Consider the following 20,037-nt stretch of genomic DNA (forward strand, 5'->3'; position numbering starts at 1 on the left):
GCACAGTACACTGTATACTTTTCAGAGGTCCGATATTGTTCTATTCTACAATCCTTGTCTTCTTGGTTCCATGTAATATTCTAATTTTCTGGGATTGTGGATTTGGGGTTTTCATGAGCTGTACGCCATGATCATCACAATTATAACAAATTAAGGCTTGACTTATCTCGCTTTGCATGTAATGCGTCGGTCTCATATATCAGTTCCACCTTTTAATTTGCATTACAGAAATTAATGGACTTTTGCACGATATTCTAATTTTCCGAGTTTCACCTGTACAGGAGGGGTTTACCATTGCCATCTCCTGCACAGTGTGAGAGGGTGCCTTTCAGCATCTTCCTATATTGCTACTGCCCAATATAGGTGTTTCCCATAGTCTGGAGAACATATCAGTGGGGATTCGAAACGGCAACCTCTTGCAAGTTACTTCCCCGCTGCCATTAGACAGATAGATAAAACCAGTTCATTCAAAATAGAAATTGAATAACAGACTCTGGCAAGAAAGTCAAAAGATAGTTTCAAGGCAATAGCAGCTAAACCATCTAAGACAGAGCTTGCTTGCTTCCCTTTCCCCTGCATGACTGGTTCGCCTAGTAGCCACCAGCATGCTTTTGACCAAAATTTCCCTTGCAGGGAAACCTGGGATAGGCACAGGCCTCAGCCTGTCCATCGGAATCCTTGGGGTTGGTACCAAATTGGGCCCTAACAGTGGGGTCCCTTCCTAATGTTAAACATCCAGCCTAACTGCCAGCCAACGTTGAGCCTCGGTGCTAACACCAGCTGTGCCATTTCCACAGAGACCCCAACGGTGAAAGTGACACGCAAAGTGGGACTTGATGGCATCGAGACCCTCCTCTGTCGAGCGTATGGCTTCTACCCCAAAGAGATCGATGCCACCTGGAAGAAGGATGGGGAGATCTGGGAGCAAGAGACCCTCCGTGGAGGTGTCACCCCCAATTTGGATGGGACCTTCTACACATGGCTCAGTACTGAGCTTGACCCCAAGGAAAAGGACCACTACCAGTGCCATGTGGAACATGATGGCCTTCTGGAGCCGCTGGTCTTGGGCTGGGAGGATCCTGGTGAGAGACTGCAGTGGTGGCGGGGGGGAGGCAGGGAGGGTTCCTTTAGAGGTGGAAGTAGCAGATTCTCGGAAGTGAGTTTTTATTTCATTTCATTTTATTACACTTGTAAAAAACACTCTTCCTTCGAGGAGCTCAGAGTGATGTACATGCTTATTTTTATTCTCACAACAACCCTGTGAATAGGTTAGGCTGAGAGATACATGACTGGCCCAGAGTCATCCAATGAGTTTCATGGTTGAATGGGGATTCAAACCCGGGTCTTCCCGGTCCTAGTCCAACACTCTAATCACAACGCTATGCTGGCTATTCACTCTGGGAAGAAGAATGGACCCCTCAACAGCATCACAGAATCCTGTATGAGTTTGGGGTATGCCTTCCTGCCCACCTCCCATGGTGGAGGCTGTGGAAGATTCTGGAATGTGAATCTTTATTAAGGGAGGAAAAAGGTGCTCCTCAGAAGCACCAACAGTGACAATCGCTCGTTGGATCTTGTGTGTGCTCACTCTGGGAGTGAAGCAGATGATGACCACCACCCTGAAGGGGAAGGAAGGATGTGTCCGCCAACAGGAGGTGCACCCTAGGAAGGCAAGGAGGCCCCATCCTGCTACACAAAATACAGTGAAAGCAATGGCTGACAATACCCACTAAAGCCACCGAAGGTCAGAAGTCCCACTGAAATTGGAAGGACAAATTAGACGTGCCTAACTTGTCCTTTTAATTCCAAAGGGATTTCCTTGAGTAAAAGTCAGTACGTCAGCAATTTTATTTTGTTGCATCCTGGTTATTTTTAAATTAAAAAGTAGCTTCCCTCAAGGCCTGTCAATAGCTTCCCTCAAGGCCTGTGAGTCTGGGCTCCAGTGGGCCTCTGTGAGGAGGAGAGGATTTGGCAGTAGCGAGGCTGCATGGCTCAGTGGTTACAGCACCTCTTTGTATTGGAAGAGTGCTCAGTTCAACCCACATCAGTTCTTGTTCAAGGCTCTTGGGTTCTCTGGTTGCATTTTTGGAGAGTCATTACCAGTCTGAACATGTTTGTATGTGTGTCCCATTTCAGCTTCAGTATCTATGGGAGTCATCTTGGGGGTTGTGGTGGCTGTTGGTCTGCTGGTGGTAGCGGTGATCATCTTCTTTATCAGTAAGTAAACTGTGAATGATTCTTGCTGGGTTGTGTGTGCATGTGTAAGTGTGTATATATGTATGAGGCTGTGGCAGATTCTGGGATGTGGATTTTTATTAAGGGAGGAAAGAGGGTCTCATCAGAAGCCCAACAGTGACAATCGCTCGTTGGATCCTGTGTGTGCTCACTTGGAGAGTGAAGCAGGTGATCTCCCCACCACCACCAACAAACCTGAAGGGGAAGGAAGGATGTGTCTGCCAACAGGAGGTGCACCCTAGGAAGGCAAGGAGGCCCCATCCTGCTACACAAAATACAGTGAAATCAATCTATGTGACAGTCTATTCCAGATTCCTACTGAGAATGTTCTAGTGGTACCTACAATCCCATTCTCCCTAAAATACACTCTTAACTTTATATTTAGGGTATTCAAAATAAAAAAATGTGGTTGGTGTGGGTGTGTGTGTGTGTGTGTGTTGCCAGATTTGGCTTATTTTAAGACAAATTTTGGGTTATGGCCCATCTGACCCACGAGTATACCCCTCAGGTTCTGGCAACACTGAGGGAGAGTCTGTGACAGATTTCAGATCCCTACTGAGAATGTTCTGGCATTGGCAGCTAATAGCACCAAAATCTGGTGATACTCACAATCTCGCCTTCCTACGTGACACTCATCCACTTATATTAAGTCTTCACACATAGTATAGCACTCTGTAAATGTTGTTTGGGTCAGTGTTTTCTACATGTGGAGCTTAAACTAACCTAATAAGGAACCTACCAATACCATCCTCCAAATTCACTGAGACTGGAATACACCAGGAGTCCTTTAATTCATCTGCTCCTCTGCACAAAGTTTAATGGTGGTCCTAAACACATTTACATGGAATGAAGTCCCAGTCGCTTCTGTAGAATCTGTATCTTGCATAAATATAGCCCATTGACAAAAAACATTTGGACTCACTAACTTTTTGGAGTTCTTTGAGTGTCAACAGGCATATGGATAAAGGTGGTCCCGTTGAAAAGTATACTTGGACTGCCAAAAAGCTTTTGACAAAGTTCTCCTTTTGAGTAATCTTAGCAGTCATGGGATAAGGGGGCAGGTTCATATGTGGATTGGTAACTTGTTAAAGGACAGGAAACAGAGGGTGGGAATAAATGGACAGTTCTCTTAATGGAGGGAAGTAAGAAGTGGGGTCTCCCAAGGATCTGTACTGGGACCAGTGCTATTTAACTTACTCATAAATGATCTAGAAGCTTGGGTAAGAAGCAAAGTGGCCAAATTTGTAGATGACATTAAACTATTTAGGGTAGTGAAATCCAAAACTGATTGTGAGGTGCTCCAAAAGGATCTCTCCAAACTGGGTGAGTGGCCGACAAAATAGCAAATGCGGTTCAATGTGGGCAAGTGCAAAGTGATGCATATTGGGATGAAAAACCCCAACTTCATAAATACGAGTTTACGATAGCAGTTTTATTTTCAATCCCCTTTCGAATGATCCCTAGCATGGAATTGGCCTTTTTCACAGCTGCCGCACATTCAACACTTTCAACGGGTTGTCCACCACGACCCCAAGATCCTCTCCTGGTCAGTCACCGACAGCTCAGATTCCATCAGCGTATACTTGAAGTTGGGGGTTTTTTTGTCCCAATGTGCATCACTTTGCACTTGCCAATATTGAACCGCATTTGCCATTTTGTGGCCCACTCACCCAGTTTGGAAAGATCCTTTTGGAGCTCCTCGCAATCTGTTTTGGATTTAAAGCCATCCAAACTGGTGGCCATCACCACATCCCATGGCAGAGAATTCCATAGATTAATTATGCGCTGTGTGAAGACGTACTTCCTTTTGTTGATCCTAAATTTCCCAGCATTCCCAGTTTCAGGAAATGCACCCTGCTTTTAGTGTTGTGAGGGAGGCAACCAAGATGATCAGGGGCCTGGAGCACCTAACTTATGAGACAAGGCTACAGCATCTGGGGCTTTTTAGTCTGGAAAAGAGGCGACAAAGGGGAGACATGATCAAGGTGTATAAAATTATGCATGGAGTAGAGAGAGTGGACAGAGAGAACTTTTTCTCCCTCTCACACAACACTAGAATCATGGCTCATCCCCTGAAACTGAATGCCGGGAAATTTAGGACCAACAAAAGGAAGTACTTTTTCACACAGCGCATAATTAATCTATGGAATTTTTCTGCCATGGGATGTGGTAATGGCCACCAGCTTGGATGGCTTTTAAAGGGGCTTAGAGAAATTCATGGAGGACAGGTCTAGCAATGGCTACTAGTCTGGTGACTATAGGCCACCTCCAGCCTCAGAGGCACGGTGCAGGGGAGCAGCAGCAGGAGAGAGGGTGTGCCCTCACCTCTTTCATGTGGGCTTCTCGGAGGCATCTGGTGGGCCTGTTGGAAACAGGGCCTGTTGGAAACAGGATGCTAGACTAAATAGGCCTTGAGCCTGATCCAGCAGGGCTTATGTTTTTACTTCTGTGTTAAGGGCTTTCTGTGTTCACTCCAGCTCCAAAATGCTACAAAACTGCATCTGTTAATGTCCACACCCTTAGTAGAAGTCTTGTTTAGGCAATCTGGATATGAGATGGTATCCTGTGAGCTTGGTTATTAGGGTTGTGCACAAATCAATTTTTTTGATTTGATTTGTGCCCCAAACAAATCACCCCTGATTTGTTTTTTATCCAAATCTACCCCCTCCAAATCGCCCCAGATTTGATTTGTATTTGCTTTGATTCGATTCAGATTTGGACCGATTCAGACCCCTTAACAAGGTCCTAGGGGCACTAAATTTGGGTGGGGAGTAGGTCCCCATGGGTGCCACCTACCACCCAAATTTCAAGTCGGTAGGACACTTGGTTGATAATGATTTTTTTTTTAGTTTTTACTGATTTTGAACATCACCATAGGAAACAATGGGGATTCGAAGTTGCCATATCCTAACCCTAACACAGATCCTCAGGTTTCATTTTAAAAAAAAGCTATGCTCTAGCCCTTGTAGAAGTGGAGTTATGGGGGGAAATGTGCAGTCATTATTTTTCAAGTGTTTGGATTCTTTGGTGTATAAGAACATTTCCTCATAATGAATCCCTATGAGGATTCATTGCACACCTTCATTTCTTCTGTTCATTTTATTTATTTATTTATTTATTAATTAATTATTATTATTATTATTTATTTATTCAATTTCTATACCGCCCTTCCAAAAATGGCTCAGGGCGGTTTTCATAGAGAAATAATAAATAAATAAGATGGATCCCTGTCCCCAAAGGGCTCACAATCTAAAAAGAAACGTAGACACCAACAGTCACGGGGGGTACTGTGCTAGGGGTGGATGGGGCCAGTTACTCTCCCTCTGCTAAATAAAAGAGAAGTGTCTAGATTCTTTGGTGTCTTCATTACACACCTTCATTTCTTCTGTTCATTTTGACCCCACTGCTTTGCAGGTGGGGGTGGGGAATTAGTGGCATCCCATGTTCCAACTACCCCACAACCTACAAGCCGCTGGTACTCAGTTTATATTTTAGGAATTTTTGAGGTGTTTAGACTCTTTGGTGTGTAATAGATCCTTATAGGGATTCATTATGAGGAAAGGTTATTAGACACCAAAGAGCCTAAACACTTGAAAAAAATCCTAGAACATAAACTGAGCAGTACCCCACTGCCTTGCGGGCGGGAGTGGGGTGTAGTTGGCACATGGCAGTTGACAGTTGGCATTGTCAACAAGACAGTCAAAATGAATAGAAGAAATGGAGGTGTTTAAGGAATCCTCATAGGGATTTATTGAGGAAAAGTTATTATACACCAAAGAACCCAAACACTTGAAAAATAGTGACCACACATTTTGCTCCATAACTCCACTTCTACAAGTTTAGCTTTTTTATTTTATTTTAAATGAAAGCTATGGATCTGGGGGATCCAAATCTCGACTCTAATCAGGCGCAATTCAATTTGTACCCGAATCTAGCCAATGGACCACAGGGGTGATTTGTTTTGACTCCAAATCGCCCGAATCAGCTAGATTTGGGTACAAATTGACTTGTATCCAAATAGATTTGCACATCCCTAGTTTAGACTATTCTCCTCTGCCTAAAATTTCACTGGGTTCCTAAATCTTTGAATGTGTTAAATTTTAAATTGTTTTAACAGTTTGTTTAACAGAAGGTAGGCATAAATGATCTTTGGAGGTACTTCCAGCTCTGACTTTTTTATTTTGTGTTTGCAGATAAACGGCAGAGAATCAGAAGAACTCACGGAGCAACCTACCAAACAGTACCAAGTAAGTAATCCCTCCCTCTATTACTGCAGCATCAGGCAGCCCTGAGGGGGCAGGTTGGTGGGATAGGTAGAGTATTTGGTGGTGTGGGAGGCAGTCTTTGAATCGATATAGTCTGCTGAAGCATGAAGACAAATGCCAGTCCTCCTGTCCAGCTTGGAGATGGGATCATTCCCCACAGTTGTGCTTTGGAGGCAGGATGAAGAGTTGGCTGGAGAGAGAGAGGCTGAGTTATCATGCCACTGAAGTGTGGCAGAATGCCATGCTGAGCAGAGTTGTAGAACAGTGGTTGGGAAATGTCTAGGGAAGTAACTGCCCCGGAGGTTTTAGGGTCTGGGATTACCACAGAGGATGGGCATTGATGGTCTCGGGGAGGGTCTTCTGGCTCTCATTGGCTTTGCACAGCAGAGTAAAAGCAGAATTTGCAAAGTAGTACCAAGTCATATCACTGGCTTCAGATCTCTCAATATTCTGCAGGGATGCCTTCTGCATCTTTCCCCCCCACCCCCGCTCCCTTGGACCCACCATAATAAGGACTATCATCTATAGAACTATGAATCCCTGTCCTTGAATTATTCTGGTGCTTTCCCCTCCCTATTGCTGCTGCACCCTGTTGATTCTTCCCTCCCAGTATGTGGAAAATGCCAACAAGGAGTAAAGGATTCTGGGACTTGTGGTTCTCAAGAAGGCATACCATTTCTCTCCCGCTGTCCTTGGAGCAAGGCTTGGACCAGCTACTCGCTCTCTAGAATTTTGCTTTTTGTATTTTAACTGTGCTTCTGATTGGTTCCAGCAAATCCCACATCATCTTACAAGATCTGAGCCCTATTCACACATTATGTACAATATGTACTATGCACCCAGGTACAGATCTCTACACACATACAGTTATTCACACCATGCACTGAATGAGTGTACAGCTGTACATTTCCTATGCGCACCATGCATTTGAGGTACCTGTACTCAGGTTCACATTTAAACTGACCACATATACAGCCATTCACAGACAAACATGAACAGGTGCCTAAACACAAGTACAACCTAATGTTTGAATGGGAGTCTGGAGATCCCATATGGTGACAGGGAAGTACATTTGCAGAAACATCCTCAATTAAGTCTCACTCTTTCCCCCCCACATGGTATTGTGCTTATAGCCCAGTCCTGGATTCCTGGACCTTGAAAAAGTGTACCTATCATTTACCCCCTTGGGACCTGTCCAGAGTCTTTCACCTGTTTCGGTGGGAGCAGGCAAGCAGAAAAACTTCCAACTACTTGAAAACTTAGTAATCCCAAAACCTTTGGTTTAAAGTGAGAGCTAAGATGTTTACAATTTTCACTCATAATTTAAAAAGCATGGAAATGGCAAGCCCCAAATCTATAAGTTATAAGGACTGTGTACAGTGTCATGTATTTAGGAATGAGGCTATATGCATGCATACCTTTACTAATAAGTAGACCTCACACTTACTTGCAAGTAGATCTCACACCTTGACTCATGAGAACTGTTATGGCCAGCACTTGATTTTCAGTGGGTACCTGAAGTAAAATTGGCAAAAGGGCCTGAGCAGAGCCATTTTGACTCGGGAAAAGCCATTTTGTGCTGTTTGTTCACAGCCCCGTTTTTGCTGAAAACAGCAAGACAGCAGAAGCACCTGTTGTTGTGCACTCTGCGCATGGCCTTGGCTCCTAGTCAAAACAAGGCCGAACTTGGGAGTATGAGAATGAAACCACCGGCTTCTGGCTTGTTTTGAATTGGGAGCGGGGGGAAGTGTTCATGCAGTTGTTGATCAGAGGCCTGGACGGTGTTCTCAGGGCAGAAGGGAAAAGATTTGAGTGGATACTAACATGGAATGGAAACACCTAGGATGGAGAAGTCACTTGGAAAGCTGTTTAGCAGGGCCCTCAGTGGGGAGAGCATTTTATTCTGAGGCTTTGCTTTTTGTCGTCTTCTTCCACTTGCTACTTGCTACTGTGCACCTTGCAACTAAAGACCTCAACTCAAGTGTGTGCCTTGACTTTATGTCAATGACTGTGTTCTGCTGCTGCTATTTTTTTCTTTATTAGCACTAGAGGAGATATTAGGGGGACAGAATCCTTCGTCTTCATTTTTTACTTGTTGGAACTATGCTTGGCCTAGCAACGGCCTTGGACTATAGGGTTTCCTTGGCTGGGTGAAGGCCCAGCTGGGATAAAGTACATGCTCCTGGCTGGCACATTCCTCTCCCCCTCCAGTAATGTCTTGCTCATGACAGAATCCTGCATCCTTGCTCACAAATAGACTTTCTATTTTTGCTTAGCAGTAGACTATCAACCTTTCTTGTGAGTGGACTATGCATTCTTACTTGTGAATAGACCCACACAGACTCATCATGGGTAATATTAATGATCTACCAGTTACTAAAGTTGTTCTACTTGTGAGCAGGACTGCACCCTTAATCTCCATTAAATCCCACCCCTCACTCATGACTGAACTACCCCTTGCTCACAAATAGACCTGCAACCTTGAGTAAACCTTGCCTCCTTGCTTCAAATCAGACGTATGAGTTTGGGTTTACTCATGAGTAAGGGTGAGGTCCAGTTAACAAGGATGAAAGTTTTTTTCATGAGTAAGGCTGCAGGTCTACTTGCAAGTAAAAGTTCCAAGTCCTGCTCTACTACATAGCATTTGGGGAAACACTGTGCCTTGTAGAGATGCATCAGACATAAACTGATTAGGGGTATATTTAACAAGTGATTGGGGAAGCTGCACCTGTTTAGTTTCTGCCTGAATGTATCCCTCCCCATCCCAATGTCCAGCTGAAATAGCAAGTGTTGGTGCAGGGAGCCTCACTTCTGAAGTAGCATAAGAGAATGTCTTCTTCGCCATGAGCTACATTGCCCATTGAGATAATCCAGAGAAGTCCATCTGCAGTTGCCACCAGTTCATCTGGCGGCTACTCCAGGATGGGCCTTTTCTTTTGCCGCCCCGAGACTCTGGAATGAGGTCCCTGCTGAAATAAGAGCCTCCCCATCCCTGACAACTTTTAAAAAGTCTGTGGAGATGTATTTATTCACTCAAGCTTTTAAACTAGAATTATGGTTTTAATTTTGTTATATGTTGTTGTTAACTACCCAGAGATGTAAATTTGAAATGGTAGACACATAGAATGAATGAATGAATAAAGCCTTTACAGCTTATATGAATAGAACTTAAGATGGGCACCTTAACTTGCAATTTCCACACTTCAGAGCATGGATGAAAACTGAAAGCATCTTAACTCTCATTGTTAACCAAAGGGTTATTTTTATTACTGCATCTGCAGGCTTTTTGAAAAGGGAAATCTGATTGGGCCCTGTGGGAAAGGGAAGTTTAACATTAACTTTTATCCATGTTAGCTTAGTGAAACTTCCATATCCATAGGCAGTACATCTCTGATGTAAGAAGCTCATGTGCAAAGGAAGTCTGCAACCGTCATGTTAGGTCCCCTGCCACCAGGGGCAGATCCAGGAGTAAATTATGGGGGGGGGGGGGCGGACAGGAATCCCCCCCCCTATATTTTTTAAAAAAATATTGGGGCTGGGATTTGGGCCTGGCACTATGCCAGGGGTGTCAAACTCAAATCTGGTGGTGGGCCAGCTGGGATTCCGATGAACCTCTGGGGTGTCGCACTCCTGTCACCTTGCACCCACCTCACTCCACTTTCTGTCTTCCTCTTCCCCCACTTCTCTCATTCCCTTTCTCCCCTGCCCCTTGCCCTGCCATTTAAATTATTTGAATGCACTACTTTTTACACCAAAACACACTCGAAGGAAGATTGAATTTTTTAAAAATATATATTTTTATAAGAAATTCTGAACATACCTGCTGATACCAGATTTTGCCTGGACAATCCTGCCACTCTCCCCACTTCCTCCCGTCCTTGCAGAGGTGTTGCTAGGTATTTAAAAGCTCCAGGGCTTGGGCCCACTGGGCCTGCCTGAGGCCCACAGCTTCCCTGCATTTTGATAATTGAACAATTTCATGCTCTCTAAAAGTATCCAACACTCTCCTCCCCACTAGTTCACTTCACTGCTAAAAACAAATATCCTTTTTCTCCTGCATCAGGTTTCTCCTGCAATCAGTACCCACACAATTGAGAGCCAGTGTGGTGTAGTGATTAGAGTGTCAAGACTAGGATTGGGGGACTTGCGTTCCCCATTCAGTCATGAAACCTGCTGCAGGCCTTTAGGTGAGACACTCTCTCTCTCCTCCAGACCTGCCTCACAGGATTGTTGTGAGGATAAAAGTGGGGAAGGAAGATCATGTACACCACTGTTCCCTCTAAGGCGTGCACATGTGTGCGCACTCACAAGTTTTTGGATGTCTGCTCAGTTCATTTTCGATCCCGCTCAGGCTGAATCAGGAAGGCCCCATTCTGAGTGCAAGTGCGCACACACTGCCTTGATACCGCCACCCAGAACAAAACTCATTCCACACGGAGACGGAAAAAAATTAGAGGGACCACTGATGGACACTACCCTGAACTCCTTGGAGGAAGAACAGGATATGTGTCAGAATAAAATATGTGTCTATAACATACGCATATTTATCTTGACTTTGAGCCACATACATTCCAATGCTCAACATGTAAACTCAGAAACAAATTCAAATAGCGTTTTTCACCAGTATCACAGCAGCAAGCAGCCCAGTTTGATCTCCTCTGTGAACCACATTTCGTTTAAACAAAAAGCGTATGAAACTATATTCTGTGTCTTTACACTACAGTGTATAGTGTGTATATACACTACAGAAGGAAAAGCCACCAACTTGATTTCAAACAGGACAGCAGAATATCTTATATGGAGTTATCCCAATTTTTAAAGATTTAAAGATAACCAAGCATTTCATGAAATTTCATTTCATGCTTCATATTCTGAAGCAAGTATATAAAAATAGACATTTGGTGGGAGAGGGAAAATACTTAATGTTTATTTTAGCAATTTGTGAATTCACAAATTTAGCTACCTTCAAGAAGTTGGGGTATTTTAGTCCATTACAAGCCTATTAAAAAGACAGTATGTAAGTTATTTATATATGAACTACTGTTACAAGCACAAAGCAAAATAAAATAGTAATGATTATGAGGAAACATGTTGAACAAGAACCATTTTCTCAATTTTTTCTCATATTTTGCTATTTAAGCCATTTTGAGAACTTTGTTGCTAAAAATCAGCATATAAATATTTTTAATGGGGGGGAGCGGGGAGATAGAAAACCACAGATTAGAGCTATAAGGAGTCTAGTATCTTCAGGAACAAAAGGCAGGAACATAAACAAAAATAGATCCTTTTTGTCAGAGCATTTTTTCTTCTCTCATTCTTTTTAAAGGTTTTAATACTTTTGAACTGACTGATTTCCTTATAAGCCACCTTAAATGGTGCAGCGGGGAAATGCTTGACTAGCAAGCAGAAGGTTGCCGGTTTGAATCCCCGCTTGTATGTTTCCCAGACTAATGGAAAACACCTATTTTGGGCAGCAGCGATATAGGAAGATGCTGAAAGGCAACATCTCATAAGACGTGGGAGATGGCAATGGTAAACCCCTCCTGTATTCTACCGAAGAAAACCACATGGCTCTGTGGGCGCCAGGAGTCAAAATCGACTTTATTTATTTTATTTATTTATCAAATTTGTATACCGCCCCAAACTTTCATCTCTGGGTGGTTTACAATAACATAAAACCAGTTAAAAACATATACAAAAACTTAAAAACACTTTAGCAATTTAAAAATAATCAGAGATTAAAACCCAAAAATATTGAGAAAGCTGAGAAAGCTTGGGCGAAAAGATGGGTTTTCAGGTGTTTTTTGAAAATTGCCAGAGATGGGAAGGATCGTATCTCAGCAGGGAGCACATTTCACAATCTCGGGGCAGCGACAGAGAAGGCCCGTCTCTGTGTAGCCACCAAACGAGTTGGCAGTAACTGGAGACGGACCTCCTCAGATGACCTCAATGGGCGGTGAGGCTTGTAATGAAGAAGATGCTCTCTTAAATACCCAGGGCCTAAGCCGTTTAGGGCTTTATAACTATCACTTTGTATTTTGTCCAGAAACCTATTGGCAGCCAGTGTAACTCCATCAGTAAAGGAGTAATGTGGTCTCTCCGAGATGACCCAGAGACCAACCTGGCTGCCGCAATCTGAACCAACTGAAGTTTCTGGACTACGTACAAAGGCAGCCCCATGTAGAACGCATTACAAAAGTCAAATCTGGAGGTTACCAACAGATGTACCACTGTTTTAAGCTCGTTGATCTCGAGAAACGGGCGCAGCTGGCATATCAGCCGGAGCTGATAGAAAGCACCCCTGGCCACCGCCTGACCACTGTGTGACTTGACAGCACACTTTACTTAATTTTCTCACAAGAAGCTATATCGTTGGGATGGAGAGGGTTTTTCTTACAGGCTTGTATTAGAAAAGTTTTGGCATACTTTGAAAATGATTTTTTTAAAGCGTAATACTCTTGCGCACACAGACACACACAAGAAACACATGCACACTAATTGAGATCAAGGGGAACAAATTTCATGCACACACAAAACAGATAAGAGTTGGTTTTTTGTTTTTTTGTTTTTTGTTTTAAATAATGTTTTACTTTCCTGGGGAGAGACAGGCCCAACAGCCAGCAACTCCATTGTCGTCCTGGAGCTTTTACACACATGGCTGTTAGTTTGAATCTCCTCCAATCCACATATCAGCTGGATTTACCCCGAAGATGCTGTGGGCTATCAGGACCAGTTCAGACACTGTTTCCCCCCAAATTATAGCTGCACATTCTGACTTAGCCCGAATTATGTCTAGTGTAAAAAAAAAATAAATCCTCTATTTTCAGTGGCTTGAGGTGGGTGGTGGGGGTGGAAAGAGGCTTCAAGTATGCCCTGGCGCTTATCTGTGATGTGTGGAGGGACCATTGCTGATAATTCGGTTTTCCCCAAACTCGGCACTTTTCTTTTTTTAAAGTTTGCTGGGTGGATTTCCGGAACACCGAGTGTCAGGAAGGAGAGTTTGACAGCTCGGTCTGGTCTGCTCTTTGAGTGATTTGCATTTGTGAGCACTGGGGGTGGGGAGGGGTTGTGGCAGATTGGTGAGATTCTGTGGAGGGAGTCCAGAAGGGGAGGGGAGGGAGAAATTCCTGAGTTAAACACAAGCACATGCAAAATGTGGGTCTTCCTATGCTTTCAAGTTTGGCTCTTCAGTCTTATTGAAGACTGGTCACCATAGGAACCTAGGTAGGCTTAACATATTTAGATGTTGGAAGCTTAACAATGGAGACTACAGGTCTGATGTAACCTGAGCCCTTTGTGTCTGAGCTGATTTTATGAGACTGCATTTTTCTCCATCACAGAGAGAAAGCAATCATTTCTACTTTAAACTTCCCTTCCTCTTAAATGGTCAGTGGGTGGGTGGGGGGTATGAGGTGATGAAGATAGTTACAAAGGCAAGTTCATTATAAAAATCAGCAAAGATTTGGGTCAGATTCAGCAGGTTTGGGTTAAGCGTTCTGTTGTTTTCGGCTAGTCAATTTTGCGGAAATCCGGCTGGCTGTCAAACTAAAAAAAAAGTAATAATGAAGGGAGGCATCTCGTACCTCCTCTGGGATGTGGTGGAAGAAAAAACCCAGAGCAAGCTGTGGGAATGCACACAGAGAAAAATCCGCAAGAATGTGGAGAGGAGCTGAGGAAATGCGAAGAGTCCATCTAATGCTGCGAATTAAACAGCTCCGAATCTGCCGTGAAGCAGATTCACCTTTCCATTAACCCAGAGGATGAAGCCATGTCTGAATAACTCCCTGGCAAATTGCAGTACATTCAGAGGCTGGCCAGAGTGGGGGTGGAGCACAAGATCTAGGAGAACAAATCAAGCTGCTGCTGCTGCTCCTCTTGGTGGGAGAGGGCAGGAATAGCAGCACAAAGTGAAGTTAACCCCTTAAAAATTTTTTTTTTACTCTGCTGCGGATACACACACCTGTATCCACCCCTGTCTCACTGTTGCCTTGAGTCCTCTTCTAAGTCCATTTGCCATTTCACCTTACTTTATATGCCCTTGCAAGACCTCTTGCCACCTTGCTGCAGATTTGGAGAGGTGGTGTATCTTGTCACCTAGTTGATGCCCCTGGTGGCGCAGTGGTAAAACTGCCGCCCTGTAACCAGAAGGTTACAAGTTCGATCCTGACCAGGGGCTCAAGGTTGACTCAGCCTTCCATCCTTCCGAGGTCGGTAAAATGAGTACCCAGAATGTTGGGGGCAATATGCTAAATCATTGTAAACCACTTAGAGAGCTCCGGCTATAGAGCGGTATATAAATGTAAGTGCTATTGCTATTGCTATATTGATGCCTGCAAATGGCCAGGTAGATTTGACAAATGGGTTTGATTTTATGACCAATAGAATGTTCACAGCTTATAATTGTAGCATGTTGAAACGACTGGGTAGGATTCAGAGTCTTACAGATTCAGGGTCTTCACTGCAGAGGTGGGGGATGGACAGTCTCTGGTGGGGTGGCGGGAGTCCAGCTGTGACTTTCTGATTCTGTCTCTGCAGAGGAGCAGCAGCGAGGTGCTTACCAAGGAGCACGGAGCACCCAAGAAGCAGCATCAAGTGTTGGGCTTCAAGAGCAGGAGGAAGGAACCTCTTCATCCTCCTCACTTGGTCTTGCTGACCATCCATCCAACAACTGTGATGGGGTTCATCTCCCTGTGAATAGGGAAGACCTTTACAGGGCCAACCCTTCCATGGGGCATGGTGAGGTGGCTGACTCAAGTGGTGCATGTGGAGAGATGGCAGGAGGCATCCCTGCCACTGCCTCACCTGTCCTCAGTCATTGTCCCCAGATAGTTCCATTCCCCTTTTCCTCCAGCATCGGGTTTCACGAGGAGGAGGAGGAGGAGGAGGAGGAGGAGACGGGGAAATGCATTTCTTGGCCATCCTCCTCTGATTCCCCCTCATCACGCCCTCTTCTGCCTTTGCATTCTGATGAAGTCATGGGAGGACAAAGAGCACCAAGGTGCCAAGCCAGGCGACCTGGGAAATGGCTTTCCTTACAACTGCTCCTGGTAAGGGGGAGACTATGGAGGGACCCTGCCTCAATGGACACAGCTGAATATTTATAAGATTCTTTAATTGCCCAGTGGATTAAACCAGTGGCCTACATACATGACCAAGATAGAGCTGGCTTTTCTGAAATAAATAGCAAATTTGGGGGACACTAGACTCAGCATGGAAGCAGGGGCATGGAGTTTTGCTCCCTGATGAAGGAAAAAAGCCAGCATGGAGGTTCTCGCATGGAATAACTCTGAAGATCCTTGAAAGACAAGATTGCAGGAAGCTCGATTCTCATCAGGAGTTGGTGAGTTTTCAAGGAAACGGGGAAGCCAAGGCTCTTGGCTTTGGGAACCCAGCTTAGGGAACAAGCCAGCGCGGTGTAGTGGTTTGAGTGTTGGACTAGGACCGGGGAGACCTGAGTTCAAATCCCCGTTCAACCATGATACTTGCTGGGTGACTCTGAGCCAGTCACTTCTCTCTCAGCCTACCTACTTCACAGGGTTGCTGTGAGAAGAAATTATGTACACCGCTCTGGGCTCCTTGGAGGAAGAGTGGAATATAACTGCAACAACAACAACAACAACACTGTTTGAGTAGTCCGACTTTGCATCAGGAACTTAATTTTGATTTGTGTGTGTGTGTGTGTGTGTGTGTGTGTGTGTGTGTGTGTATGCGCTTTGCATATCCCTGATACTGTTCTATTATTGTTTACCTGCAGCATAATTAAAATAAGAAACACTGGCCTACGCTCAACCTACCTAGGGTGTTGCAAAAGACTCTGTAAACATCTAAGCATGCATGAATGCAGCCTAAAACTGAATCCTAAGACAACTTATTTTTGTAACCTACTAAGTATTTCTGAGTGTATCTAAAAAGCTAAAAGCCTAGATGGAAACAGTCTGTAGTAACTGAATAAAACTGGTTGGGGTTGTTTCTTTTTTTACAAACCTCTCAGAAAAGCCAGGAAAAGCAGGGGCAGAAGGGGGATTTATCTGGTGCAAAGGTGTCCTCAAGAGCTCAGCAGCTATCAGTTTTCTCACCACATGTAGGCATACTCATGGAAGGTTTTTGTACTTATCCAATAACAAAGTTAAGAGAGTTTTCCCTGGGATATTCCACCCCAAGCCCAGGAAGGTTCAGGCTCTGCTGTTAAGGGGGTGGCGACAGCAGTATTTTAAATCTACCAGAAATACAAAATAGTTTTATGAGAAGCCTACACAGGCAGCTTGCCAGGGATGACTCAGCATTCCCCCCCCTCATGTGAGCTGCTCTGAGACAAAGGCTTTAATCCATTATAGAGATTTTCTCTCTTTCTTTTTTTTAAAAAATGCCTTTCTTCCCTGCCCTTGAAGAGCTTACGTGCCTTTAAATCCTAAAAACCTGGGATAATTCCATGTATGTCAATCTGTGGGTGCTCGGCATGTGCTCAGAGAGGCCCAAAATTGAATGCCAAGTGTCCCCAAGGTCAGTTGGAAGAGCACTTGGGAGCAGAAGGAGTCCCCGCTGCTGCTGCTGCTGCTGCTGCTGCTGCTGCTGCTGCCTCCACCACCATGCCCACCTCTAAAGCCATTCCTGCCATACAGTGGTAGTTTTTAAAAGGTACCGGGGAGGGAGAAGGAGTCCCTGCTGCTGCCTCTGCCATCCCCGCCACATAGCGGTGGTTTTAAAAAGTGCTTCTACCACCACCCCAACCCACAGCTATGGAGTTATATGGGGTATTTTTTCGTGTATGCCGAGGTCAGGTGCCCATTCCCTGACCACAGATATGTGAAACCACGAGTTTTGAATCTATGGATAACAAGGTTTGCTTGTAGTTCAGGGGTGTAGCCACCATTGTGCGAATGGGTTCAAAGAACCCAGGCCACCAGTGGTAGAGGCCGCTGAAGCCCTGGTGGCTTGGGCTCCAGAAGAGCCCCGAATGGATCCCCTCTGCCCATGCCTGGGCTACCAGGAGCCCCGAGCGAGCGCTTGCTGATCCTTTTCAGGCATAGTTTGCTGCCTGAAAGCGTCTATTCCCCTTTCTCTCCCTCAGAGGAAGAGAAAGGGAGAATAGATGCTTTCAGGCAGCAAGCGCTGTCTGAAATTACAGGGAAGTGCTCGCTCAGGCTCTTCGGAACTTGAGGCCATGCCACCTTTGCCCGTGACCTCGAGCTCCAAAGAGCCTGAGTGAGCGCTTCCCTGTCATTTCAGGCAGCAAACACTGCCTGAAAAGGATCGGCAAGCGCTTGCTCGGGGCTCCCGGTAGCCTGGGGGGGGGCGGTTTGTTCAGGGCACACCCCATGCGTGTGATGTCACATACATGGGACGCTATCAGATGGGCCACCAGGTGGGGCTGGACCCGGGCCTGCTGTAGTTATGTTCTCTCTGCCATAAATTCCTTCTGACTGCCTTGCTTTGTGTGAGATTCAGATACATGGTTTACTTTTGCTCTGACTCACCTTTACCTTGGCCTCAGTATTTCTGATATGTGAAATGGGCTCATCTTTTCAAGAATGTTTTCATTCTTTATTCAGAGGCAATATGCCATTCACTGCATGTGAGTTGCAGGAGAGCAAGGCAGGAGGAGAGGGGTGCCCATAACCATCTCCAGCTTGTGGTCATCCCAGCTGCTATCTGGCTGCTCACTGTGGAACACAGAACAGTGTGCTGGACAAGGCCTCGGCTTGCCCTGATCACAGCAAGCAGCCATGCCTTGACTGGGTTTACAGCTTATGTGGATTTTTATTTATTATAAAGAACAATACTCTACTATAGTTGGTTGATGAAAACCGTTCACAGTTCGAAACTATGTGAGTTTTGTTTGTTATAATTAACTAGTGTTTTTAAGCCCGTTGGATAACGGGCGCTAGTGGAGCTGTGCGCTCCGGACCCCCGCCGCCATTCCCCCTCCCGCCACCCACCGCCGCCTGTGGCTCCGGCCGGGCCCACCACCTACCGCCGCCCCGGCCGGGCCCGCCACCCACCGCCGCCCCGGCCGGGCCCGCCACCCACCGCCGGCCGCGGCTCCGGCCGGTCCCGCCACCCACTGCCGCCTGCGGCTCCGGCCAGGCCCACCGCTGCCTGGGCCCACCGCCGCATCCAGTTTTCCCCGCCGCCTCATCCGGCGGCCATGTTGGGCGGCCAGAGACGGCCGCCCTGAAGAAGCTGGGTAAGCGGTGGCACTGCCAGGCCTCGGCCATGGTTCCGCCGTGCCTCGGCCAGTGTCCCCCGCCGCCGTTTACCCAGCTTCTTCGGGGCGGCTGCTTCTGGCCGCCCAAGATGGCCGCCAGGTGCTGGCGGTCGTGTCCCCCTGGCTCTGTTCTGGGCATGCGCTTTGCGCATGCCCAGAACAGGCAGGCACAAACGCACGCTTGGTGTCCGTCCACGGACGGACACCAAGCGTTTTATTAGAGAGGATAGGCATATTCCTGTTATAATTGCTTAAGGAAACCCACTTACTGTTTTAACCATGTGGAGTTTTATTGAATGTGTTAACGACATGGATTTAGAAAATTGCAATTCCTATTGACTTTTGCACTACTTCAGTAGAAATGCTCCAGGCTGCAAATTGTTTTTAAAAGGTCATATAAACTGGACCACCCCCCACTTTTGTGATTCTCCCCCACACGACCTCTTTTAGGCTGGCAACAGGCCTGTCCCTATGTAGTGCTACCTCAGCATGACATTGTTCCCTGTGATGGCTGGCTGCCCCTTCCAGCCTCCTTGGGCTCCCCTCATCCCTTGAGTGCTGACTAACACAGCTGCTTCCTGTTTCCCTTCCCAGAATGCCCTGGTTCCCCTGACAGGCATCCCAGCACCCCTCTTCTGGAGTGGAGTGACCCCTGGTTCTAGTGTTGTGTGAGAGGGAAAAGAATTTCTCTCTATCCACTTTCTCCACTCCATGCATGATTTTATAGACCTCTATCATGTCTCCCCGCAGTCGTCTTTTTTCTAAACTAAAAAGCCCCAGGTGTTGTAGTCTTGCCTCATAAAAAAGGTGCTCTAGGCCCCTGATCATCTTGGTTGCCCTCTTCTGTACCTTCTCCAGTTCTACAATGTCCTTTTTAAGATGTGGTGACCAGAATTGTACGCAGTACTCCAAGTTTGGTCGCACCATAGTTTTGTATAACGGCATTATAATGTTAGCCGTTTTATTTTCAATCCCCTTTCTAATGATCCCTAGCATGGAATTGGCCTTTTTCACAGCTGCCGCACATTGAGTCGACACTTTCAACGAACTGTCCACCACAACCCCAAGATCCCTCTCCTGGTCCATCACCGACAGCTCGGATCCCATCAGCATATACTTGAAGTTGGGGTTTTTCGTCCCAATGTGCATCACTTTACACTTGCTAACATTGAACCGCATTTGCCATTTTGTCACCCACTCCCCCAGTTTGGAGAGATCCTTTTGGAGCTGCTCACAATCCGTTTTGGATTTCACTACCCGGAAGAGTTTGGTATCATCTGCAAATTTGGCCACATCGCTGCTTACCCCTGCTTCTAGATCATTTATGAATAA

At 45.7% G+C, this 20,037-nt stretch overlaps 1 protein-coding gene across 7 annotated transcripts in view; it reads left to right on the plus strand.

Moving 5' to 3' along the window:
* The window catches only part of LOC128342305 (major histocompatibility complex class I-related gene protein-like), a 72,891-nt gene that overhangs the window by 13,814 nt on the left and 39,040 nt on the right, over positions 1-20,037 (plus strand). For 5 of the 7 annotated variants that reach the window (XR_008314895.1, XR_008314900.1, XR_008314896.1 and 2 more), the window contains 4 exons: positions 798-1,082; positions 2,137-2,217; positions 6,429-6,482; positions 15,036-15,840. Coding sequence is in view for 1 of the 7 variants with exons in the window: in XM_053289480.1 (XP_053145455.1) it covers positions 798-1,082; positions 2,137-2,217; positions 6,429-6,482; positions 15,036-15,604 (989 nt within the window). In the remaining 6 variants the exon portion in view is untranslated. Of the gene's footprint in view, positions 1-797; positions 1,083-2,136; positions 2,218-6,428; positions 6,483-15,035; positions 17,455-20,037 lie in introns of those variants that run through there. The other 2 variants (XR_008314897.1, XM_053289480.1) reach the window with 2 other exon arrangements.

This window comes from Hemicordylus capensis, chromosome 2 (genome assembly GCF_027244095.1).
Source record: "Hemicordylus capensis ecotype Gifberg chromosome 2, rHemCap1.1.pri, whole genome shotgun sequence".
Taxonomy (NCBI): Eukaryota; Metazoa; Chordata; class Lepidosauria; order Squamata; family Cordylidae; genus Hemicordylus; species Hemicordylus capensis.